The 24,051-nt window shown below is 38.7% G+C and overlaps 1 protein-coding gene across 1 annotated transcript in view; it reads left to right on the top strand.

Moving 5' to 3' along the window:
- Positions 1-446: 446 nt before the first annotated feature.
- Positions 447-24,051, top strand: part of MRPS9 (mitochondrial ribosomal protein S9) — a 64,166-nt gene continuing 40,561 nt past the window's right edge. The window contains exons 1-2 of the mRNA XM_049651253.1: positions 447-614; positions 10,844-11,023. Coding sequence (XP_049507210.1) covers positions 498-614; positions 10,844-11,023 — 297 coding nt within the window. The 5' untranslated portion in view covers positions 447-497. The remainder of the gene's footprint in view (positions 615-10,843; positions 11,024-24,051) is intronic.

The raw sequence follows: 24,051 nt of genomic DNA, 5'->3' as shown, positions 1-24,051 counted from the left end.
AATCCATTCTTGCGTGAGCAAGGAGAGCAGGATCCGGGTTGGAGCGTGGTGAAGACAGACTGCAGAGGGAGATGCGGGCGGGATGCGCCCGTTCTCGCGTTCCGGAAGAGCCTGCTAGAGGTGCAGCACTGGGCCAGGGAAGGAAGGGTGGGTTAAAGAACCACATGGAAGTCGTACCCAGACTTAGACAACGACAGAATTCAACAGCTGCAGTAGGTGAAAGAGACCAAGAGGCCTCCTTCGGAAAGAGGCCAATACTCTTTCAGCTTGTGGTTACTACGAACTAGGGGATACTACGACCTGGCTATTCCAGGGGGTGGAGCCGGACACGCCCCTCGGGGGGTTCACACACCCAGTCAGCGACGAGCCGCCCCGCCCCACGGGGCACGCCCCCTCCTCCTTCCCTACACCCTCGGGATCCCCCGTCTCCCACAGGCGCCTGCGCAGCCGTCAGGCCCCGCCCCTTCACCCTCCAGCCCTGGTCTCCAGCAGCCAAGATGGCGGCTCCCTGTGTGTTCTGGGGCGCAGCGGTTTCCTACCGGCTGTTTCTCGGAGGTAGGGTTAGCCTTGCCCTCAGACAGGGAGTCTGGAAAGCCGCGGCTGCTGAGTTGCAGGTAGGTACCGGAGAGAAGTGGAGAAGTGGAAACACTGGTCCGTTGTAGCGCGAGGATGTGGAGCCGGCGCCGCTATCTTCCCCTGGCGTCTCGCGTGCCTTCCGACGGGGACCCTAGGGTCTTGGGTATTTAGTAGAGTTGTGCGGTTGAGAGAGGAATGGGTATTGGCTTGCAGCGGCCACATGGGGTTGTGTCTGGTTTTCGCGGGGTGTGCAGTGAGGAAGTTACCTGCAGACGGAACTAGAGCGACCTCCTTTCTTGAGTTGGCTGCCAGGCAAAGGGGAGTCTGTGCCTAGGTGTGGAGTAGGGTCCGGTCCCTCCCGCCTTCCCCGCGGTCCATTGGGAAGGAGGGCCGCGCCGGAGGCGGTGAATGAGAACTGGACTCCTGCAGTGAGTGGTCTGGAAGACTTCACGGAGAAAGTCACACAGTGGATAGGATTGATAGCGACTTTAAAAGTGCCTTGCATCTGTGCAGTTTCTGTTTTCTTAATTTTCCCGACACCTTGTCTGTGGAGAGGTGGAGCCCAGAACTTGAACGTTTCCGCTCATCCTGGGGGCAGTGAAAAGCCAAGATTCTAGCTTCACAGCTGGTTGAGTGATGATGCCATTTACTGATATGGGATCCCAACAGGAGGGGCAAGATTTGAGAGGGTAGAAAACGAGTTCAGTTTTGGATAGAATTATATTTATTATACAATTATAATTGGGATGTCCAAGTGGAGATTTCCACTGGGCTCAAAGATTGGCAAGTTTGTAGGTCAAGAAGAGTACTGATTTACAATCCTCTGTTACCTTGTAGATGGTAATTGAGGCCTTAAGAGTGAATTCAAACACCTGGTAAAGGTGTACTGAATTGGAATAAGTAGAGGTACAGGGCCCTGAAGGACAACAGTCAAGGAAGAAGAGCCTCCCAGAGATTGAGAATGAGCTGCCAGAGAAGTAGGGGGAAAACCAGACAGTGTGGTGTCATGGAAAACAGGTGAATGTTTGAAGTAGGGAAAGTGATAAAGAAGTACCAAGTATTGTGAAGAAGTCAATTATTATGATATAGAAACTACTGAAAGGGGTGCCTGGGTGGCTCAGTTGGTTGAGCCTTGCACTTCAGCTCAAGTCATGATCTTCCAGTTCCTGAGTTCGAGCCCCACGTTGGGCTTGCTTCTGTCAGCGCAGAGCCTGCCTTGGATCCTCTGTCCTCCTCTCTCTGCCCCTGCCCTGCTTGAGCTCTCTCTCTCTCAAAAATAAACAAACGTGAAAAAAAAAAAAAAACTTGAAAAAAAGAATAGTCTATTTTAACGTAAATCAACCAGTCCACCTATTCATTTGTCCATCATTTGTTTTTTAATACTTTCTCGGTGAAAAATATGTTGGAAGTTTTTATTTTTTTCCTGCATCTTATTTGAATATATTTTTCCTGTGTATGCATAGTCATCTATAAAAGGGACTGTTGCATATATAATGTTGTTTTGCTGACACTTAATATGTGTCTGGGGGAGAATGCTCACTTTCTCTCCCTCAAACTCTGGAATATGCGTATCCTCCTGTGTCTTTCTCTATGTTCTTTTTATTGCATGCAAACATCCATGCACATGCATGCTTTCCAAAAAAGTAGATTCCATTCTACATTTTGCTTCTCCAACTTACATATATAGTAGAAATTCCTTCAGGTCACCTGTTATGTATCTAACTGCTATATAATATTTTATTGTGAATGTGTCAGAGTTAATATTTGATGGCCATTTATTTTGTTCCCATTTTCTTCCCACGAATAAAGAGTTCAGTAAACATCCTGGCATAATTCTTGGTACTGTTGCTTTTAATTGTGTAGTAGAGAGTTCCAGTTGTGAGATTCTTGTTACAAAGTATGTGTAATACATCTTAAATTTTAATAGGTATTTCCACATAGCTTTCCAGGAAGGCTGTAGCAATCCATGCTCTATCTTTCATGTATGAGAGTGCCCCCTTTTCTACTGGCATCAGGTATGTTTTCCATTAAGATGAGTGAAAAATTTAATTCTCATCTCCCTGACCACTCTTCAAGGTTTTTTCCCCCCATATGGCAAATGTTTACTGAGCACTTTACTTGAGCCAGGCACTGTGAAGTAAACAAATCATTATCGAATAATTACCCAGACAGTATTGACCCATAGCACTCTCCAGGAATGATCCTGACTGCCAAATCCCCAAATTCGTGAATAGTATCACAGCTCATGTTTTACCACGTGAAGTAGGACTCAGACATAACTGAAAGACTTAACTGACCCCAGTCAGACCCTTACTGTTACCATATATATGGTTAAAGACATTTATGAAGCTTTTTTCTGGCACAGAACTTGTCTGTCTTAATTAAATATTAATGTTTCTTCACTTCTGTCTCCAACATTAATAGTTGTATTTCTCTTAGGGGCCATGTTTCATAAAACAATAGAATAATAATAAAAACATCTCGTACAGGGTATTTTTGCAGTTTTTTTTTATATGTAAAAGTGTGACGAGGTGGTGATATAAATAGCTATTACTGTGGGTCACAGTCAGAAAAGTTTGAGGAGCACTGATGCCACAAGGAAAAAGAAACAAGTTTTGGTAAACTAGGATTCCTGTGGGCTCAAGTGGGACCCTCACCAGCAGACTTCCTCTTGCATACCACTCTTGTGGTATACGCATTTCATATTAATTTCTCTACAACTGCAAATTTGGGGTGGAAGAAGGAGTCTTATGTGTGAATGGCAAAAGTTCAGATTATGAACCCCTGAATATCAGGGACTTACATACAGTGTACTGAGATTTGCAGAGGTAAATACAGAAGAGCCCAGATGTGCAGTGCCTAATGCAAATGAGTTGTAACACGTAGAGTGGTGCGGTGGGCAGTTTCTCAAAGGAGATGATAGAGTCTTCAGGAGCAGTGAGGAATTACATGATAAAAGAGAGGTATTCTGTTCTAGGAAGATGAAATAGGTTACAGAAGGGGCCAGATGTGTACAGAGTGTGTGGACTCTTGCCAACAACAAATAATTGGTTCTTCTAGCAGTTACAGTTGGTGTAGTTACAAGAATGGTGAGAGACGGGAAAGTTTGGCAGGGCCCAGGTTATGGTCAGTTTTGCTGTACTAAGGTACTTGAATTTTTCTTTTTTTCTTTTTATCTTTCGCTAATGAGAGTAGCACTGGCATTATTATAAGCAGTTGACAGTCATGGTGTCCTGCAAAGGTTACCCGTGAATTCTTAAACCCTCTATCAGTATAAGACAAGAATACTGATTTAGTTTCCCGAAGTATTATTTATTTGTGACTTTCATAATAAGTAAACCAGTAGGCCAATTCCTATTTTTTATTTTACTTATGATTTATTTTTGAGAGAGAGCAAGAACAAGCACAAGCTGGCGAGGGGCAGAGGGAGAGAGAGAGCCCAAGCAGGCTCCGTGGCTGGCACGGAGCCCCAGCGCAGGGCTCGATCTCGCTACTGTGAGATCACGATCTGAGCCAAAATCAAGAGTCGGATGCTTAACCGATTGAGCCACCCAGTTTCTATTTTGAAAGCTAGTATTGTCAAATATCAAGGAGATGCCCTCTTTATTTTCTACTAAACGCTTAGTGCTTACACTTTCTGTTTTTATTGAGCCAGTATACTTCCCTTGTGGGATTGGACTATCTGCCAAAGAATGACAGGCACAATCAGTGGCAGTTTGGGAGCTTAGCCCTTGTAGATTTTGGTTTTATTGGAAAAACGTTGTTGTCCTTGTCTTAAGTATCTGTTCTTATCCTGTATTTATCACAGCATCCAGTTGGTTTACGGTAGGGTCTTAATAAACTTTATTGATAAATTGCTTAAAAACTCTTTGAAAAACAAATTTAAAAATCGACTTGCATTTGTATCAAATGCTGTATGCAGTTCTGTAAATTAGTTATGTTTTTGCCCAGGTAACTTTGAATTTTTTAAAAATCCCATTTTGTTAGCAATGGAGATAAAAACCCCTTGGTGGGATAAGTTGTTTCTTTTGAGATCTCACCCTGTCCTTTAAAGGATAGATTTAGTGTGTTCCTCATTACTCCATTATGAAAAATATTGACATTAAAAGTAAAATATTGACATTAAAAGTAGCATTTTCCTCATGTAGTAGTTTCTTACTTAAAGAGAGGCTGATAATAGATGCTACCATCATTCCCACCTATTTTGTCCTTATAAAGCAAATAAGTAAGTTTCCTTGTACTGTGCTTCATTGTTGTAATTAGGATGATGCACCCATTATTTATTGCCGTGGAACAAGTTACCCCCAAACTTAGCAGCTTAAAACAACAGACATTTGTTACGTCGTCGTTTCTGGGGGTCAGGATTCCACACACAGCTTAACTGGGTTTTGTGCTCACAGTCTCCCATAAAGCAGCAGTCCAGGTGTTGGCTGTGGCTTTAGTCCTCTCCAGGCTGGAGGGTGGAAATCTACCTTCCAGCTCACTCTTTGTAGGTGTTAGCAGGATTTATATCTTGGCAGGCTGTTGGGCCGGCTGTTGGTTGGAGGCCACCTTCAGTTCTTGCCACGTGGGCCTCTGTAGGGCAGCTCACCACATCTGGCTTCCATCAGTTGATCAACAGAGTGGGGGGAAAGAGGAAAGACCATCTTTTTGTAACCTAATCTTAGAGGCGACGTTCTATTACTTTAGTAGTGTTCTATCCGTCAGAAGCAAGTTACTCAAGCGCGCATTCGAGGGGATTGAACAGGATGAATATCAATCAGTAGACTCGCTGGAAGCCATCTTGGAAGCTGCCTACAACTGTGAAAGACCCACATTTACTTCTTTTTTATTATCTCAATATCTCGTGTGTTTAGGTCTTTCCCTTACAGTTGGTTTTTTAAACCTCTTGAGAAAAATAGCATAACCTTTGTATTCCTACTCTGATGCTTCCTGCAGTGGCCACAGACACCTCCTAGATGCTCATGGATCATTTCTTGAATTAAATGTGAGGAGTTCTAGGGGCACCTGGGTGGCTCAGTTGGTTAAGCATCTGACTTCAGCTCAGGTCATGATCTCAGTTTGTGGGTTCGAGCCCAGCGTGGGGCTCTGTGCTGACAGCTCGGAGCCTGGAGCCTGCTTCAGATTCTGTGTCTCCCTCACTCTCTGCCCCTCCCCCACTCATGTTCTCTCTCTCTCTCTCTCTCTCTCTCTCTCTCTCAAAAGTAAATAAACATTTTTTAAAAATTTAAACATGTAAGGAGTTCTTACATGTAGGGATATGTGCATGTGTACATGTGTGTATGCACATTTGTATATGTGTGAACACCTGCCACATTCTTTTTTGCCAGATAGATAGTAGCTTAAATAAGAAAACTGCATTTTTACCTTGTTTCATGTTTGCTTTTCTCAGTATGGCAACATTCTCATTTTAACACCACTCAATTCTGCTTGACAGTTATTTCTGTTAAAATTCAGTGTATAGCCTGGCCCATAGTAGTTCCTTAAATTTCTTCAGTGAACTTGTAAAATAGTTTACTTTTTAGAATTTTATTATAAAAATTAAAGCACATTCAAGCATTTGCAAAAATAAAATACTGTAAGGAACCCATGTATATGTCAATCAGCTTCAACAATTATTAATGTTTTACCAATCCTGTTTATCTTCCTACCTTTTTTTTTCTGTAGGTTTTTGTGTAAATCTCAGGCTTTTTGTTATATTACTTATATATATATACTTGATTTTTTTTTAACAGGTAGATTTTTTTTTTAAAGACCATAGCTTCCTTGGGGCACCTGGGTGGCTCAGTCGGTTAAGTGCCCGACGTCGATTCAGGTCATGATCTCGTGGTTCATGGGTTCGAGCCCTGCATCGGGCTCTGTGTTGACAGCTCAGAGCCTGGAGCCTGCTTTGGATTCTGTCTCCCTCTCTTTCTGCCCCTCCCCTGCTTGCGTTCTCTCTCTGTCTCTCTCAAAAATAAACATTAAAAAAGTTTCTTAAATAAATAAAAGAACATAGCTTCCATGCCACTATGCACATATCTAACAGAAAAAACAATAATTTTTTAATATCATCTATTACCTATTCCGTGTTCAAATTTCCTTGGTTGTTCCAACAGTAATCTTTTATAGTTGGTTTGTTTAAATCATGATTCCAACAAATTCCATATATTTTATTTGGTAAATATGTTAAGGCTCTAAATCTATAAGTTTGTGGAGTGAATATAAATGGTGAATTTTGCTCGAGTAGTGTAGGACATTTCCTTGTTTGTCTAACCTGGTGTCCATTTCCCCTTCATCAGGGCACTCCTATTTTCTCAGGAGTAATGAGTTCTTCCCCACTAGATACAGCCTGGAAGAACCATCATCTGGGGCATCTGACCCAAGGTAGCCCCATTAGATAGTCCTTCCCTTGAGATCTTGAGCAGAGAGAGAAGGACCGTTGGAATAGCATTTTATCTTAATGGCCAAGACTTCATTGAGCGTGCTGTGGATCATTGGAGTTCCTGCTTTTTAGCTGCCTGCTTCAACTATAGTCCTGCTAGTCTATAGCAGGACTATATTTTCTTTTGCTTGCATCCAGAGACCTCTACTTGATGAAAATAAAAACTCATTCAGGAAGGTTACTATCATTTCTCTCTTGGTGTCCTTATATTGTTTCTTTCCACCTTTTCTCTAATCTGACTTCAGTCTTTATCTTTTATTCCTCGAAGTATTTCTTTTTTTGCCTTTTCTGTTCAGATTAGCGGTGCATTCTTCTTTGTTCCATTTTTATCCAATTGAACGAAAAGGAAACTCCTCAATACTCTTGTAGTATCATTAGAGTAGTGTGTGGCACTGGTATTTGGCCAAATTTGGAACATCACTGCTCTGTCAGGATGTGTCTGCTTCTTTGGCAAACCTGCTTGATTGAAATTATAGTTGTCTGACCCACTGATTATCTTAAAAAAGAAACAAATCTGTCAACTTGTATCTATACCATTCCGTAAAAACAGAGTGTGAGGAAAATTCTCTGCCACAGCTTTTCAGTCGGAAATAGAACCTATAGAATATTTAGTTGGGGATTTGTACTTACCAGTAGCAAAGCACATTCTCTCCAGGAATTCTGACTGCTCATAGCTAAAGATCTAGTTGATTCAGATTCAGCCTCATCTGACTTAGTGGATTGTACTAATGAATAATGGTCTTTTTTAAATGTAAATACTTTTGTGTGAGTCATTGCTAGAATAACTTAGAACATTTATAAATATATTCAGTACTCTGGTACTGATGCTGTAATGGCTTTGTAACTTTAATAAATATGAATTTCCAGAATGTCATATTCTTAGGCAGTACACTTGTCTTTGAAAAGATCCTAAAGAGATTTTTATGAAAAATAACAAAGTAGGGACTTTTTTAAAAAGTTCTTTCTAAATGAACAACAATAAAATTTTTTTGACAGTCTTTTAAGACTCATGTTAAAACTAAGAAAGCTGCCAGCTGTCACAAACTCGAAGAATATAGACAGACAAAAGATCAAGTGAAGATCAAGTGAAAAAATGAGTCTTCCAGCCAATAATCAACTCTTTTGCTTGAGGTGATACTAAAATGTTGTCAGAACAAAATAAGAAAAGGAACCGAATAGGAGAGAGAGATGAAGAAAACAAAGAATATTTACTCAGCAACATGGAAGAATTTTTTTGCTATAACTCCTTCACACTGTCAAGGACACTTTAACGTTTATTTATTTTTGAGACAGAGAGAGACAGAGCATGAACGGGGGAGGGGCAGAGAGAGGGAGGCACAGAATCTGAAACAGGCTCCAGGCTCTGAGCCGTCAGCCCAGAGCCCGACGCGGGGCTCGAACTCACGGACCGCGAGATCGTGACCTGAGCTGAAGTCGGACGCTTAACCAACTGAGCCACCCAGGCGCCCCATGTCAAGGACACTTTAAAAATGTTGGGTGAGAGAGAGCTGTATGAAACAGGGGATAAGACAAGAATATACAGTTAAATAGTTAAGGAAAGATTTTTGAAGATAGATCAGTGATTTAAGAAGCTAAAAATTCAGAGTGGCTGCACAGTTGACACTGTAACACACACACACACACACACACACACGTCTCCAAGGAATAAAGGTTTAAAAATCATACAGAATGCGGAGCAAAAAGTAAGAAAGAAGTGAAGCTGATACGGTTGGAGGACAGAAAAACATAATTTTTATGGTCGAAAAAGAAAAGATAAATAGGTGAGAATTGAATGAGTATTACTTTCTGAAGTTGATAGAAGAAATACATTTAAACATTTTATTCAGAGACATAGGTAATCACTACTGAAATAAAGGCAGGCTCTATAATATCCAAATTGCCATATCAAAAAACAGATATAAAAATCTACAGACCATCTAGTAAAAGAAAGAAAACAGGAATGAAAGCATAACAAACAATAAAGATAAAATCAGATGAAAAATGAGACAGAATATCTATGAAATCCATTTAAATGTATTAAAAACTCAGATTGGGTCAAAAAAAACTAAAATTATTCAAAATTTAAATGAAAAGTACTGGCAGTGACATTCCAGGGAAATACAAATTGAACTTTGAAAGGGTTGCAATATTATGATCCAGTAGAATTAAGTTAAAAATAAAAGTATTGCCTGGGAATGGAACACTTTATAATGCTGAAGGGTACAGTCTGCCCTAAGATGGAACTCTCCTGAGCCAAGTAGTGCATTGAATATTCCACTGAAACATACAAAGGAAATCTATAGGAAACAAAAAGGTAATTGACAAAATATTGTAGCTGTTGTATAGATGTAGATTCATAACTGTTTCTTTGGTATTATATTCCTGGCACACATCCAGTATAAAGGGGTACTTAAATTTTTTTCTAATTTTCTTCCTTTAATTGTCCTTCCTCCTTTATAACTGCTGTATTGTTGCTCTTTGAATATGAGGTATTCAGTCCGTCAAACCTGTCACTCCTTACTCTGCAGACCCATCTCGCATCCCGTTTTATAAAAATAATGGCCGTAAGGCATAAGTAATCTTACCTTTCTGCCTGCCTTCTCTCACATACTGTGTTGTTTCTTTGCATAGTAGAATAGATGTTTCTTATTCTAACACTAATGCCTGCATTTCCCCTCCATTGATGGTGTCACATCATGTCCCATGCTGATTATTAACAGACGGCATCTCTAGCTCAGATCTTTCCTGTGCACACACCCACAGAGCCATCTGCCTCGCGGACACCTATCTCTCTGGAGATGCCCATCAAGCATCTCAAACCTGTCATGCCCCAAATTGAACTCATCACTTTCTTCCCTAATCTTGCTCTTCCTGTAGAACTCATTACTTCAGTGAATGAGTCTCCTAGTGAATCCGGGAGACTTCCATTTCTCATACGGGCTGTGGTTGGTGATTGGTGGGAAGTGTAGTGGGTTCACCTGTATTACACATGGGTTGTTTTAGCTATGGACAGAAACATTTTGTCATATGACTTCCAAAACCCGCATGTGGAACCAAATTAATGATAAATCTTGGTGTTTAGTGAAGCAGTCTCTTCACTGTATCAGCCTAAAATAAGGACCGCAGAAGAGTCTCCAGCTAAGCTAAACTGTTTTAAGGCATTGAAAGATGGGCTATATTTGTACCCTTGAACCAGGTGACTGGTCTAAGTATGCTATTCCCAAGTGCATGTCCCTTCCCTCCCATGTCTTCTGCTTGCTAGTTTCTGCCTGCTAGTTTCTGCCTGCATGTGCATTTGCCTTTTTTTTTTTTTTTTTTTTTTTTTAAGTAGGCTTCACACCCAGCACAGAGCCCAATGCAGGGATTGCACTCAGGACCCTGAGATCGTGACCTGAGCTGAGGTCAGGAGTCAGACACCTAACTGACTGAGCCACTCAGGTGCCTCTACATTTGCTTCTTTTTAAGGGAGTGGCATTTTACTCTTTATTCCCTGTGTGTCAGATACCACAACTAGTTGTCTTTGACCAATCAGTATCAAATGTGGATGTTTGTCATAGATAAGGAGGTGGCATATCACTTATAGGTATTTTGGGTTTTAATGTGTTGAAATGCTAGTAGTTTAAACTGCTATGTAAGCAGAAGCTTTTAAAAAGCAAGCTTTTGAGTGGGGAACAATTTCTAGTAGCTTTCTTAACAGGCCTTTTACCTGTTTCCAGACTCTTGCCAACTGAGTACTGTAATAAAGACAACTGTTTGAACATCCTGTTTTATCTAGAGACAGTGGCCTACAAGATCATTATTTGTTTTAAAACCTTTTTTCTTTTTGTTTATATTTTCTGCTAGATATTAAGGCTAAGACACACCACAGGTGTAACAGCAAAGAAAAATGTTGCAGCCTTAAGACGTGAAACTTACACAGTGGATTTTATTAAAAAGCAGATTGAAGAGTTCAACATAGGAAAGAGACATTTAGCCAACATGATGGGAGAAGATCCAGAAACTTTTACGCAAGAGGATATTGATGTAAGTACAGTTACTCTGTTGGGAAACTAATTACTGTAGTTTTAACTGTTGAAATTACTTTTCTCCAGCTTGAATTCTTTAGCTCTGTGTAAATTTTAATCAAACTGTCAGAATAAGGACAAATACCACTATGCGTTGCATGTTGGAACCAGGCTTTCGAAGAGAGAGATGCTACTGTGTGTTTCAAGCATTATAAAGCCGAGTGAGTTTTAGATTTTTATGAGAAATGGATAACTTTATTGTTTCAAGGTCCTAGGAGTCACTATGAATGCTTATACACAATTTGGAAACATTTATCCAGTTGTGTAGTCTTAAACTCCACTTTCTTGCAAAATGATGATGGAAATATAGTCAAGTATACAGGAAATTCCATAAGTAAACCTGAGTCAAGTGTTTTTTATTATCTTAACTATACATAAATTTTCAAAGTCAGGGCATGTTCTAAATGATTTGAGAGTTGAGAGTTAGAACTCTATTATTGTTCCACTCTTGAGTTGTTCTAACTCTCATAAAAGTAGTAATGATACATTTTTGCTAGACATGTCCCAACATAGTTAACAAAGATACTTAAAATTTAACAACTTTGTAACTTGTTCTAAGTTTTTTTTATTCTATCTTGCATTCCATTATAGTTAACATAGTGTTATATTAGTTTCAGGTGTACAATATAGTGATTCAACACCATACAACACCCGGTGCTCATCACAAGTGCACTCCTTCATCACTTATTTAACTCCATCCTCCTACCAACCTCCCGTCTGGTAACCATCAGTTTGTTCCTTATAGTTAAGAGTTTGGTTTTTGGTTTGCCTTTCTCTTTGTTTCCTTTGCTCATTTTGTTTTGTTTCTTAAATTCCATATAGATGAAATCATATAGTATTTGTCTTTCTCTGACTTATTTCACGTAGCATTATACTCTCTAGCTCCATCCATGCCATTGCAAATGGCAAGATTTCATACTTTTTAATGGCTGAATAATATTCTTCTGTGTGTATGTGTGTATCATATCTTCTTTATCCATTCATCTATCCATGGACACTTGCTCTGCTTCCATGATTTGGCTGTTATAGATAATGCTGCTATAAACATAGGGATGTGTGTATCCCTTTGAATTAGCGTTTTAGTATTTTCTGGGTAAATACTCAGTTGTGTCATTGCTGGATCATAGGGTAGTTCTATTATAGATAGATAGATAGATACATAGATAGATATAGATATATAGATATAAATAATTTATCGTGAAGTTAGCTAACATACAGTGTATACAGTATGCTCTTGGTTTCAGGGGCAGATTCCCTTGATTCATCACTTACATATGACACCCAGCGCTCATCCCAACAAGTGCCCTCCTCAGTGACCATCACCCATTTCCCCCTACCCCGCCATTAACCCTCAGTTTGTTCACTGTATTTAAGAGTCTCCTATGGTTTGCCTCCCTCTCTGTTTGAAACTATTTTTCCCCTTCCCTTCCCCCATGGTCTTTTGTTAAGTTTCTCAAGTTCCACATATGAGTAAAAGCATCTATCTCCCTTTCTCTGACTGACTTCTTTCACACAGCGTAATACCCTCCAGTTCCATCCACATTGTTGCAAATGGCAGGATTTCATTCCTTCTCATTGCCAAGTAATATTCCATTGTATATGTAAACCACATCTTCTTTATCCGTTCATCGGTCGGTGGACATTTGGGCTCTTTCCATAATTTGGCTGTTGTTGAAAGCACTGCTATAAACATTGTGGTACATGTGCCCCTATGAATCAGCACTCCTGTATCCTTTGGATAAATTCCTAGTAGTGCTATTGCTGGGTCGTAGGGTGGTTCTATTTTTAACTTTTTGAGAAACCTCCATACTGTTTTCCAGAGTGGCTGCACCAGTTTGCATTCCCACCAACAGTACAAGTAGGCTTCTTTTTCTCCACATCCTCTCCCAACACCTGCTGTTTCTTGTGTTGTTGGTGTTAGCAATTCTGACAGGCACGAGGTGATAGATATCTCATTGTAGTTTTGATTTGCATTTCCCTGTTTTCATGTCTGTTGGCCGTCTGGAGGTCTTCTTTGGAGGAATGTCTGTTCATGTCTTCTGCCCATTTTTAATCGTATTATTTGCTTTTTGAATGTTGAGTTATAGAAGTTCTTTATTATTTTGGATACTAATGAATTGCAAATATCTCCTCCCATTCCATAGGTTGCCTTTCAGCTTTGTTATTTCCTTCACTGTGCAGAAGCTTTTATTTTGATATAGCCCCAGTGGTTTATTTTTGCTTTCATTTCCCTTGCCCCAGGAGACATATCTAGAAAAATGTTTCTGTGGCCAATGTCTGAGAAATTACTGCCTGTGCTTGGTTCTCTTCTTGGATTTTTATGGTTTCAATTCTCACATTCAGGTCTTTAGTCCATTTTGGGTGTTTTGTTTTATTTGTTTTGTTATTGTTTTATTTTAAGAGAGAGGGGGCCCAAGTGAGCGAGGGGCAGAAAGTGGGAGAGACAGAGAGGAAGAGAGAATCTCATGAGGGAGAGACAGAGAGAGATTAGGAGAGAGGGAGAAGGGCTCACCCAAAGCAGGCTTGTGTTCACCAGAGCAGGGCTCATGCTCACCCAAAGTGGGGCTCGAACTCACAAATCGTGAGATCATGACCTGAGCCAAAGTCAGATGCTTAACCGACTGAGCCACCCAGGCACCCTTTTAATGCATTTGAATTTATTTTTGTATATGGTGAAAGAAAGTGATCCTTTTGTATGTAGCTGTCCAGTTTTCCCAACGCCATTTGTTGAAGGGACTTTTTCCTATTGGATATTCTTTCCTGCTTTGTTGAAGATTAATTGACCATATAATTGTGAGTTTGTTTCTGGGTTTTCTATTCCATTGATCTGTGTGTCTGTTTTTGTGCCAGTACCATATGATCTTGATCACTACCACTTTGTAATATAATCTGAAGTCTGGAATTGTGAAACCTCCAACTTTGCTTTGCTTTTTTAAACTTGGCTTTGACTATTCAGGGTCTTTTGTGGTTCCCTATACATTTTAGGACTTTTTTGTTCTGTGAAAAATTCTGTTGGTATTTTGATAGGGATTGCATTAAATGTGTAGGTTGCTTTGGGTAGTATAGACATTTTAACAATACTCGTTCTCCCAATCCATGAGCATGGAATGTCTTTCCATTTCTTTGTGTCTTCTTCAATTTCTTTCATCAATGTTTTATAATTTTCAGAATATAAGTCTTTTACCTCTTTGGTTAGGTTTATTCCTAGATATCTTATTGTTTTTGGTGCAATTGTAAATGGGACTGTATTAATTTCTCTTTCTGCTGCTTCATTATTAGTGTGTAGAAATGCAGCAGATTCCTGCACATTGATTTTGTATCCTGTGACCTTACTGAATTCATTTATTCTAGTTTTTTGGTGGAGTCTTTAGGGTTTTTTATATGTAGTATCATGTCATCTACAAATAGTGAAAGTTTTACTTTGGATGCCTTTTTTTTTTTTTTTCCTTCCTGTTGTCTAATTGCCGTGGCAACGACTTCTGGTACTACGTTGAATAAAAGTGGTGAGAGTGGACATCCTTGTCTTGTTCCTAACCTTAGGGGGAAAGCTCTCAGTTTTTCCCCATTGAGTATGATGTTAGCTGTGGGTTTTTCTTTTATGGCCTTTATTATATTGAGGTATATTTCATTTAAATCTACTTTGTTAAGGGCTTTTATCTTGAATGGATGTTATAATTTGTCAAATACTTCTTATGCATCTGCTGAGATGATCCTTTCTGTTATTGATGTGATGTATCACATTGATTGATTTGCAAATATTGAACCACCTTTGCATCCTGGGAATAAATCCCACTTGATTGTGGTGAATGATTTTTTTTTTTTAAGGTATTGTTGGATTCTGTTTGCCAGTATTTTGTTGAGGATTTTTGCAAGGATGTTTATCAGAGATATTTGCATCGATGTTTATCAGAGATATTTGCCTATAGTTCTCCTTTTTTGTGGTGTCTTTATCTGGTTTTGGTATCAGAGTGATACTCTCTTTATAAAATGAATTTGGAAATTTTCCCTCTGTTTTTTGGAATAGTTTGAGTAGAACAGGTCTTAACTCTTCTTTAAATATTTAGTAGAATTTGTCTCTGGAGCCCTCTGGCCCTGGACTTTTTGTTTGTTAGGAGTTTTTTGATTACAGATTCAGTCTTCTTGCTGGTAATCAGTCTGCTCAGATTTTCTATTTCCTGTTTCTTCAGTTTTGGTAAGTTATATGTTTCTAGGAATTTTTCCATTTCTTCTAGATTGTCCAATTTGTTGGCATATAGTTTTTCATAATACTCTCTTACAATTGTTTGTATTTCTGTGGTGTTGGTTGTTATTTCTCCTCTTTCATGGGTAATTTTGTTTATCTGAATTTTTTGGGTTTTGTTTGTATGTTTGTTTTTGATGAGTCTGGGTAGAGTTTAATCAATTTTGTTGATTTTTTTCAACAAATCAACTCCTGGTTTCATTGATCTATTGTTTTTTAGTTTGTATATCATTTATTTCTGCTCTGATCTTTGTCATTTCCTTACTTCTGCTCGTTTGAGGTTGTATTTGTTCTTCATTTTCTAGTTCCTTTAGGTGTAAGAGTAGATTGTTTATTTGTGATTTTTCTTGCTTTTGAAGTAGGCCTGTGTTGCTATAAACTTTCCTCTCAGAACAGCTTTTGCTGCATGCCAAAGGTTTCAGGCTGTTGTGTTTCATTTTCATTTATTTCCATGTACTGTTTGATTTCTTCTTTGATTTCTTGGTTGACCCATTCAGTGTTTAGTAGCACGTTATTTAACCTCCATTTATTTGTGCTCTTATCAGTTTTTTCTTGTGGTTGGTTTCTAAATTTATAGTATTTTGGTCAGAAAAGATGTATGGTATGACTTTGATCCTTTTGAATTTGCTGAAGCTTGTTATGTGGCCTAATATGTGATCTGTTCTGGAGAATGTTCCACATTCACTTGAAAAGAATGTTTATTCTGTTTGAGGATGGAATGTTCTGAATACATCTGTTAAATCCATCCATTCCAGTGTATCATTCAAAGCTGCTGTTTTCCTTGTTGATTTTCTGTTTGGATGATCTATCCATCGCTATGAGTGGGGGTGTTAAAATCTGCTACTATTACTGTGTTATTATCAATTAGCTCTTTTATGTTTGTTATTAAGCATTTTGTGTATTTGGATGCTCTCATGTTGGGTACATATATATATTTACAGTTGTTATATTGTCTTGTTGGATTGTCCCCTTTATTATTATATGATGTCTTTCTTTGTCTCTCTTCATAGACTTTGTTTTAAAGTCTGTTTTTGTGGAGTGCCTGGGTGGCTCAGTCAGTTAAGTGTCTGATTCTTGATTTTGGCTCAGGTCATGATCTCACGGTTCATGAGTTCAACCTCTGCCATTAGGCTCTGTCCTGACTGTGCAGACAGAGCCTGCTTTGGATTCTCTCTCTCTCTCTCTCTGTCTCTCTCCCCACCCCCACCCCCGCCCCTCTCCCGCTTGCTTACACTCTCTCATAAATAAGTAAATAACCTTAAAAAAATGGTCTGTTTTTGTCCAATGTAAGTATTGCTAATCCAGCTCTTTTTTTTTTGACATCCATTTACATGAAGTTTCTTCCCCCTCACTTTCAGTCTGCAGGTGTCCTTAGGTCTGAAATGAGTGTCTTGTAGGCATCATATAGATGGGTCTTGTTTTATCCACTCTGTCACTGTATGTCTTTTGATTGGAGCACTTAGTCCATTTACATTCAAAGTAATTATTGATAGATATGTATTTATTGCCATTTTGTTACTTGTTTTGTGGTGGTTCATGTAGTTTTCTGCACGCAGTATGCTCTCACTTGCAAATAGAAACAGCTTAACTTCTTTCCTTCTAGTCTGGATCCATTTTATTTCTTTTTCTTCTCTAATTGCCACGTCTAGACATTCCAGTAATGTTGAACAGAAATGGCAAGGGTAGACATCCTCATCTTGTTTCTGATCTTAGGGGAAAAGCATTCGGTCTTTCACCAATAAATACATTAGCAATGGGCTTTTTGCAGATACTCTTATCAGGCATAGGAAATTCCATACCCAATTTATTAAATATTTTTATTGTAAAGAGGTACTGGATATTGTCAAATGGTTTTTATTTTTATTTTTTGCTTTTATTGAGACGATCATGCCTTTTATTGGTGTGGTATGTCACTGTAGTTGACTTTTTTATGTTTTTATCATTATTAAGTTAGAGTAGTAACAGCTACTTTCATGTTGTAAAACTGAAGAGATAAGCATAAGCAAAAAAAAATATTATGACATAGCAAATCGCAAAGTCAGTCATAAAGGAGGGTCTCATTTTACCGACAGATTTGTTCTGGACTTGATGGAAACAAATGCTGATTTTCTAATTATTATTATTATTTTATTTACATAAATTGATGTGGATGTTAAACTAACCTTGTGTTCCTGGAATAAATCTCACTTTGTGTGGGTCATCTTTTTTATGTGTTTCTGGAGTTAGTTTGCTAGCATTTTGTGGAGGATTTTTGTATCTGATTGATACTGATCTGTGGTTTTCTTGTAATGTCTTCGTCTCATTTTGAATTCAGGGTAATATTTGGCTTCATTGAAAGAGTTGGTGGGTGTTTTCTTCTGTTTTCACAAGAGTTTGTGAAGAGTTGGTATTTAAATGTTTGGTTGAATTCATTTGGGCCTGGGATTTCTTTGTGGTTGGTTTTCTTTTTACTGCTGTTTGCATTTAAAACTGGTTCTCCTCGGGGCACCTGGGTGGCTCAGTCGGTTAAGCTTCTGACTTCAGCTCAGGTCATGATCTCACCACTCATGAGTTCAAGCCCCACATCGGGCTCTGTGCTGACAGCTCAGAGCCTGGAGCCTGCTTTTGACTCTGTGTGTGTCTCTCTCTCTCTCTCTGCCCCTCCTCCGCTCATGTGCGCGCTCGCTCGCTCTCTCTCTCTCTCTCTCTCAAAAATAAAGATTCCAAAAAAAAATTAAGAAAAAAAAAACAATAAAACTGGTTCTCCTCTCTCTTCTTGGGACCTGTGTGCCCCTGAGTAACTGTTGTCAGCAAGAGGATCCCACTACCCAACTGAGTTTACCACTATGGCATTTTTGAGGATCTTTACTACCTTTCTGGGCATATGGGGCATATTTAGCTTATTGAAAGAAATAAATTCCTTCAGTGGCTTTGTAATTCTGTCTGAGAAGATAACCATTTTCACACTGTTAGTATTAAAAATTAACTGTGTTGTTTGGAGTGGTTATTTCATTGCTTAGATACTTAATCAGAATATTAGTTTGGGATGTTAAAAATACTTTCAAGAGGATTTAACTTCTAGGTAGCAGACACAGTCTATAATTTAATTCATTTACCTGCTTGAAAGTCTAGACTCACTGTGTAATTTTCACATTGGTAAATTAGGTGCCATTATATTCAGATTAAACGATTTGTTATTTTATATATTTTAGAAATTGGTTTTTCCGTACTACTTGTCCAATTGCTAAAATAATGATAGCTGAAACTATCTGTAAAATGTACTTAAGCAAAAATACTTAAGATTGAAAACAACTTTCATATATGAAGATATCTTTAAAATTTGTTAAGGTGTTCGCCACAGACACACATGGGTGTCTCTATCTAGCGTATTCTTTTTGTATCATTAGAGGAATCTAAAAGGATCCTATCATTCAGTCAGGTTGAAACAATATGTTTTGTTCTGGTTCTTACAATATAGAATTGCTTTCCGGAGAAGAGGTATTTAAAATCAGTATGTGAATGTGAGAGGTGACAGCTTCTCTGTACTTTTAAAACTGCATGTGTGTATGCAGGTGGTGAAGGTAACTTGATGTTATTTTGTGTCCTTTTGCTAATAGAATATAGTAAAAATCTCCCTTAGATTTAGCCAATAGAGTGATAAAATCATGAATTAACATGAAAGCCATCCAATTCCTTCTTTAAAATTTTCTAAAATGAAGCGGAATTTCTTGTGTTGTAAGGAATACATATATCTACGGAATATATAGGACTTTGTTGTTAAATTTAAGTTGATTTTTTTTTTTTAAAGAGATTCATTGTAGTTGAAGTGATGCTTTTGCAAGATGCAGAACCTGGAATCAGGAGATTCCTTGCAGTGTCACTAACCACTATAATGTTTGGCAAGTCACAGCACTCTGTCACTTGATTTTCTCATCTCTAAAATAATACCTGTTTGCCTACCTCAGAATATAAGTAGAGTATGAGATTAATGCAGCGTGTTATTGTTCTCATTACTGTTAAATGTCATAAGTAAAATCTACTATAATTTGAATCATTCACTAGTTCTCTAATTACCTTTGTCACACACATCTCCCATCCCACCTAAGACTGGATGTCGAGGAGAATAATAGGAAGTGCCGTTGAGTATATTGATTTATCACTGAGTGAATGGAACAAGAGATTATGTTGTAGCCACAGGTTGGGATTTGGTCTCACCTAGCACACTGCCTAAATGCCCGTGTGGAAGTGAATGGTGACCCCAGTGACATAATTCTGCCGTGTTGGACTTCCCTGCAAGTGATTGATCTGCCTCACTAAGTCTCACATTTAAATCAATTAGCTCTGGGCATTTTATTAAATTTAGTGGACTGTCTTTAGCATCTAAGTAGATGTAAAAGCAAAAAAGGACAGAGACAACCAGCTCAATTCTTTAACCAAAGAATTAAAAGTATATATACCTATTGCAGTTCCTGTTTGTGTGTGTGTTTTCAAACCTATTATTTGTGTTTGAGATTTGGCTGTATATATAACCTGAAAGAGTATATAGCTGATGAGTCTTATGTAGCGTTTCCATACTGACACAGTGCTTAATTATTTCTAAAGACAAAACCAAATAAATTTCAGATACCCAAAATCAGGAAAATGCTTTAAACTTCCAGATAATCTTTTGGAAGAAAACTGTGATTGCTTTTACATATTTAGAAGTTGTAATGCTTTTTTGTAATGTGTTTAAGAATTGAAAACCAGGTACAGTAATTTTTCTCTTATTTTATATGATGAGGAAATTAGATAATCTGCAAAAGTGAAGTTTCCAGATAAGGGAAACTATTTTTAATTATTATCTGTAATGAAAAATACCACCACTTATCAAAAACCTCCTATGTATGTGCAAGATGCTGTCTGGGAGCCTGGTATACATTACCACATTCAATCTTTATAAAAACCTTATGGGGTCAGTATTTACTGTTCAGGAATCCAGAGCTGGCCAGGTCTTTCTGTATGCAAAGCCGGTTTTTCCACACTTTCGAAGATTAATTTTTTGGGTAACATTTTCTAAAATAAATGATGGTCTCCCCAGCCTTATTTAGCAGAGTATAGGGAGTGTAATTTAACCTTACTATGCCTCAGGATTTTCCTTTTAGCATGGTTGTTGAGCTGTGATAACCCTGACTGTGGCTCGTCGTTCCTGTTTGTCCCTGTACTGAATGGCCTGGCTATGCTTTATTGCTGATCCCTGCCATCTCCTTTCCTGTCAAGATGTCTGTGAGTCTGCCTCTGGCTGCTCTCCCCTCCAGCCTTCTGGCATAACTAAACTTGTTAGGCCTGAGAATTAAAACTAACAGCCACTGAACTTGGCGTGAGGACCTGCGTGTCCTTCCTACGAAGTAAAATCGTGAATTTATGTCGGCTAATTCAGCTCTTTGTAGGCATTTTTCTGTGGATTTCTAGGTTTAGAACTTGATTGCAGAAGGCTGAACTTGAATAGAAATCTGGCCCTACTGAGTGCAGCATATAGAATATGTGAAATTATACCTTGCTAATCTTACATGCTATGTATGTATAACGTGTATAAAGGCTTTTAAAAAGAGTACAGGGCTGGGGCGCCTGGGTGGCTCAGTCGGTTGGGCAGCCGACTTCGGCTCAGGTCATGATCTCGCTGTCCGTGAGTTCGAGCCCCGCGTCGGGCTCTGTGCTGACCACGCAGAGCCTGGAGCCTGTTTCGGATTCTGTGTCTCCCTCTCTCTCTGACCCTCCCCCGTTCATGCTCTGTCTCTCTCTGTCTCAAAAATAAATAAACGTTAAAAAAAATTTTTTTTTAAAATAAAAAGAGTACAGGGGCCCCCGGGTGCCTCATTCGCTTGAGTGTCTACTCACTTGAGTGTCCACCTGATTTAGCTCAGGTCACGATCTCACGGTTTGTGAGTTCGAGCCCTACATTGGGCTCTGTACTGACAGTGCAGAGCCTGCTTGGAATTCTCTCTCTCTGCCCCTCCCCTACTTGCATGTTCTCTCTCTCTCTCTCAAATAAACTTAAAACATATTTTAAAAAAAGATTACAGTTGTGGATTTGCAAAATAAAAAGAGGTATATATGTTATAAAATTTTCTGAATAAAAATAATTCTTGTCACTTTTAATATTTACTTAAAAGTTACATTATTTAGAAGTTTATTATTAAAGCTACAGCACTGTATATTGGCTAGCATTTTTTTGTGTGGGTGCAAAATTACTTTGCTGTATTTAATGCTCAATCTTGGTATTGTATTGATGTGACAAAAATTTTTAGTTTGTGAAATAACAAATTAACTAGAAAGAAATTAGTCATGGGCAAAGTAGATTTTCTGCATTTCGAGATAGTTTAATTTTTGCCTACTATTTTAAGTTCTTTTGAAAAGGAAGAAACCACTCGTTGCACTTCCCCACTGAACCACTATGATGCTGCTTTACCTCCAGCAGATCTGAGAGGGTCGGTCCCCTCTCACAGTCAGTAGTGTATATGGTCACTTGCTGGAAATACTTAAATGCTATGCTGAATGTTTTGAAAATCTGTCTTAATCCTGTGGTTCTCAACTCCTGTTCCTTAAACCTTTCACAGATTACTGCCAAATGTTGATCAACATGTAAAACATATTTTGGTCTATAACCGTACGGTTACCATGAGGAGGATTGAACTGTCAGATTGAATAGTGAACCGAGTGGGTTCTGTATTCAATGTGAAACGGTTCCAACTTGGCCAAGAGAAGACTATGTGTACGGAGACTGTAAAGAAATAAGCCCCCAGCGTGTAACGGAGGCAGGGCTGCATCCGTTTTCCTTAGTGACCCAAGGCAAAAGGCTCGTCCAGTGACATTGTAACACATTGTTATGCTAGAGTAGACAGTGGGTTACAGTTATTTCAAAATCATGCTATCAGCACCCAAAGAAGTTGAGGACCACTGCTATTTACATTTCCCGTTTTGAATTAAGTAGTATCACTTACCAGTTTTAAGTTGGAGACATTTCGGTTGTGTTAAACGTTATGGATACAGAATTGCACTTGCATTTACTAATGTCTTTATTTGGGAATTAAAAGTTAGGTTCTACATTACTATAGCATTTCAGGAAAAAAGCCAGCAAATTGATATATAACACTGCTGAAGTCTACCAATTACTTTTTAATTGGTATTATAGACCTCATTCTGAAACCAGAATGTTTTATTCTCCTAAGTGTGAATATGCTGTATGAAGTTTCTCTAATTGATTTGCTGTGCCCATTCCATTTGATGTATCATTTTTCACAATATTTCATAATTTGTGCTCACTTCTAATGAACAGAGTCGTTAGGACAGGCATGTCTAAGTACAACTGACAGCTAACATTAGGTGCCAGATGCAGTTTATAAAGCTATGTAGAACTGTAGAGAACAGTTTAAATAAATTAGCACCTGTACATTAGTCTCACTTGCTGGTAATTTATAAGCGAATCAGTAGAGATGACATTTAGGTAAGTCATTGATCAAGTTAACAGCTGCAAACCCACTGCCCAGCTGGGATACCTAATTAATAGAGATTGCATTCCTGACCCGGTGCTCCTCCTGGGTTGAGCCTGCAGTCCTTTTATACTTTGATTTAAGCCTAAGAATGTAGTTAAATACTTTGCCTTCGTTTTAGAGAACGCTTGAATTACCCAGTATTCTAGTTAGACACCTAGAAATGTAAGAAACATATTTACGAGATGAGAATTACCTTACTCCGTGACTTATGTGGATGAATTTTTTAAAAATTTACATTCTTTATTTTTGTCAGTATTTTTTTGTTTTAGATTCAGGTAAACCATGCTGTCGTCCAATAAATATTTTTAAATCTTTATTTTATTTCGAGGGGGAGGGCGGAAAGGCAGGGGGGGAGAGAGAGAGAGAGAGAGAGAGAGAGTGAGAGAGAGAGAGAGTGAGAGTGAGAGAGTGAGAGAGTGAGAGAGAATCCTAAGCAGGCTCTGCACTGTCAGCACAGAGCCCGATCTCACAGACCGTGAGGTCATGAGCTGAGCCGAAATCAAGAGTTGACTTAATCGATGGAGCCACTTAGGTGCCTCTAAACTTTTAAAGGTTTCTGTACTTATCATTAAATGTATGCTCCACTTTTTTTATCTCCAAAAGAAGCAGAATTTTTGTGGTTTGTTTTTTTGTTTTTGTGACAACCAGCTATTGAACCTGCATCACGCATATAACATTGTTTTCAAATTTGACGTAACACCTAAGATTTAAAATACCTAAGAACTTTGCCAAGTTGAATTCCAGAACTTAATATAGGAAATGTTAATCTAGAACTTATTATAAGAAAATACTTTTTTTTTCCCCTATCCCTATGGCTCAGAGTTTCTTCTGAGTGAACTTAAGTCTGAAAGATTAAGTCATCAGCAACCTTAAATCAGAGTAAGGCAGTGATTTGGCATCTACTTCAGGTATATAATCGTAGACATTGATGATGTTTGCACACGAGTGTTAACTACAAGCTACACCCAGAATCTGGTTCCTACTAAGAAAAGGTTCTCTTGAAACCCAAATGCTAACCTAAGACAAATACCGATACTGAGCTAGTAATATTGTTTTCAAGCTTCTTGAAGAAAATTGATCCCCTACTGATACACAGTTGGCCTTTCCACAACACAGGGTTCAGGAGTGCCAACCCCCTGTAGAGTTGAAAATCCTCAGAGAACTTCTGACTCCCCTAAATGTCACTTAGCTACTTATTAATGGCCTACTGTTGACCAGAAGCTTTATCAATACCTTGTA

The sequence above is a fragment of the Panthera uncia genome (assembly GCF_023721935.1).
Source record: "Panthera uncia isolate 11264 chromosome A3 unlocalized genomic scaffold, Puncia_PCG_1.0 HiC_scaffold_11, whole genome shotgun sequence".
Lineage (NCBI taxonomy): Eukaryota > Metazoa > Chordata > Mammalia > Carnivora > Felidae > Panthera > Panthera uncia.
The sequence above is the reverse complement of the archived record's forward strand: the minus strand, read 5'-3'. Positions and strand labels throughout refer to the sequence as shown.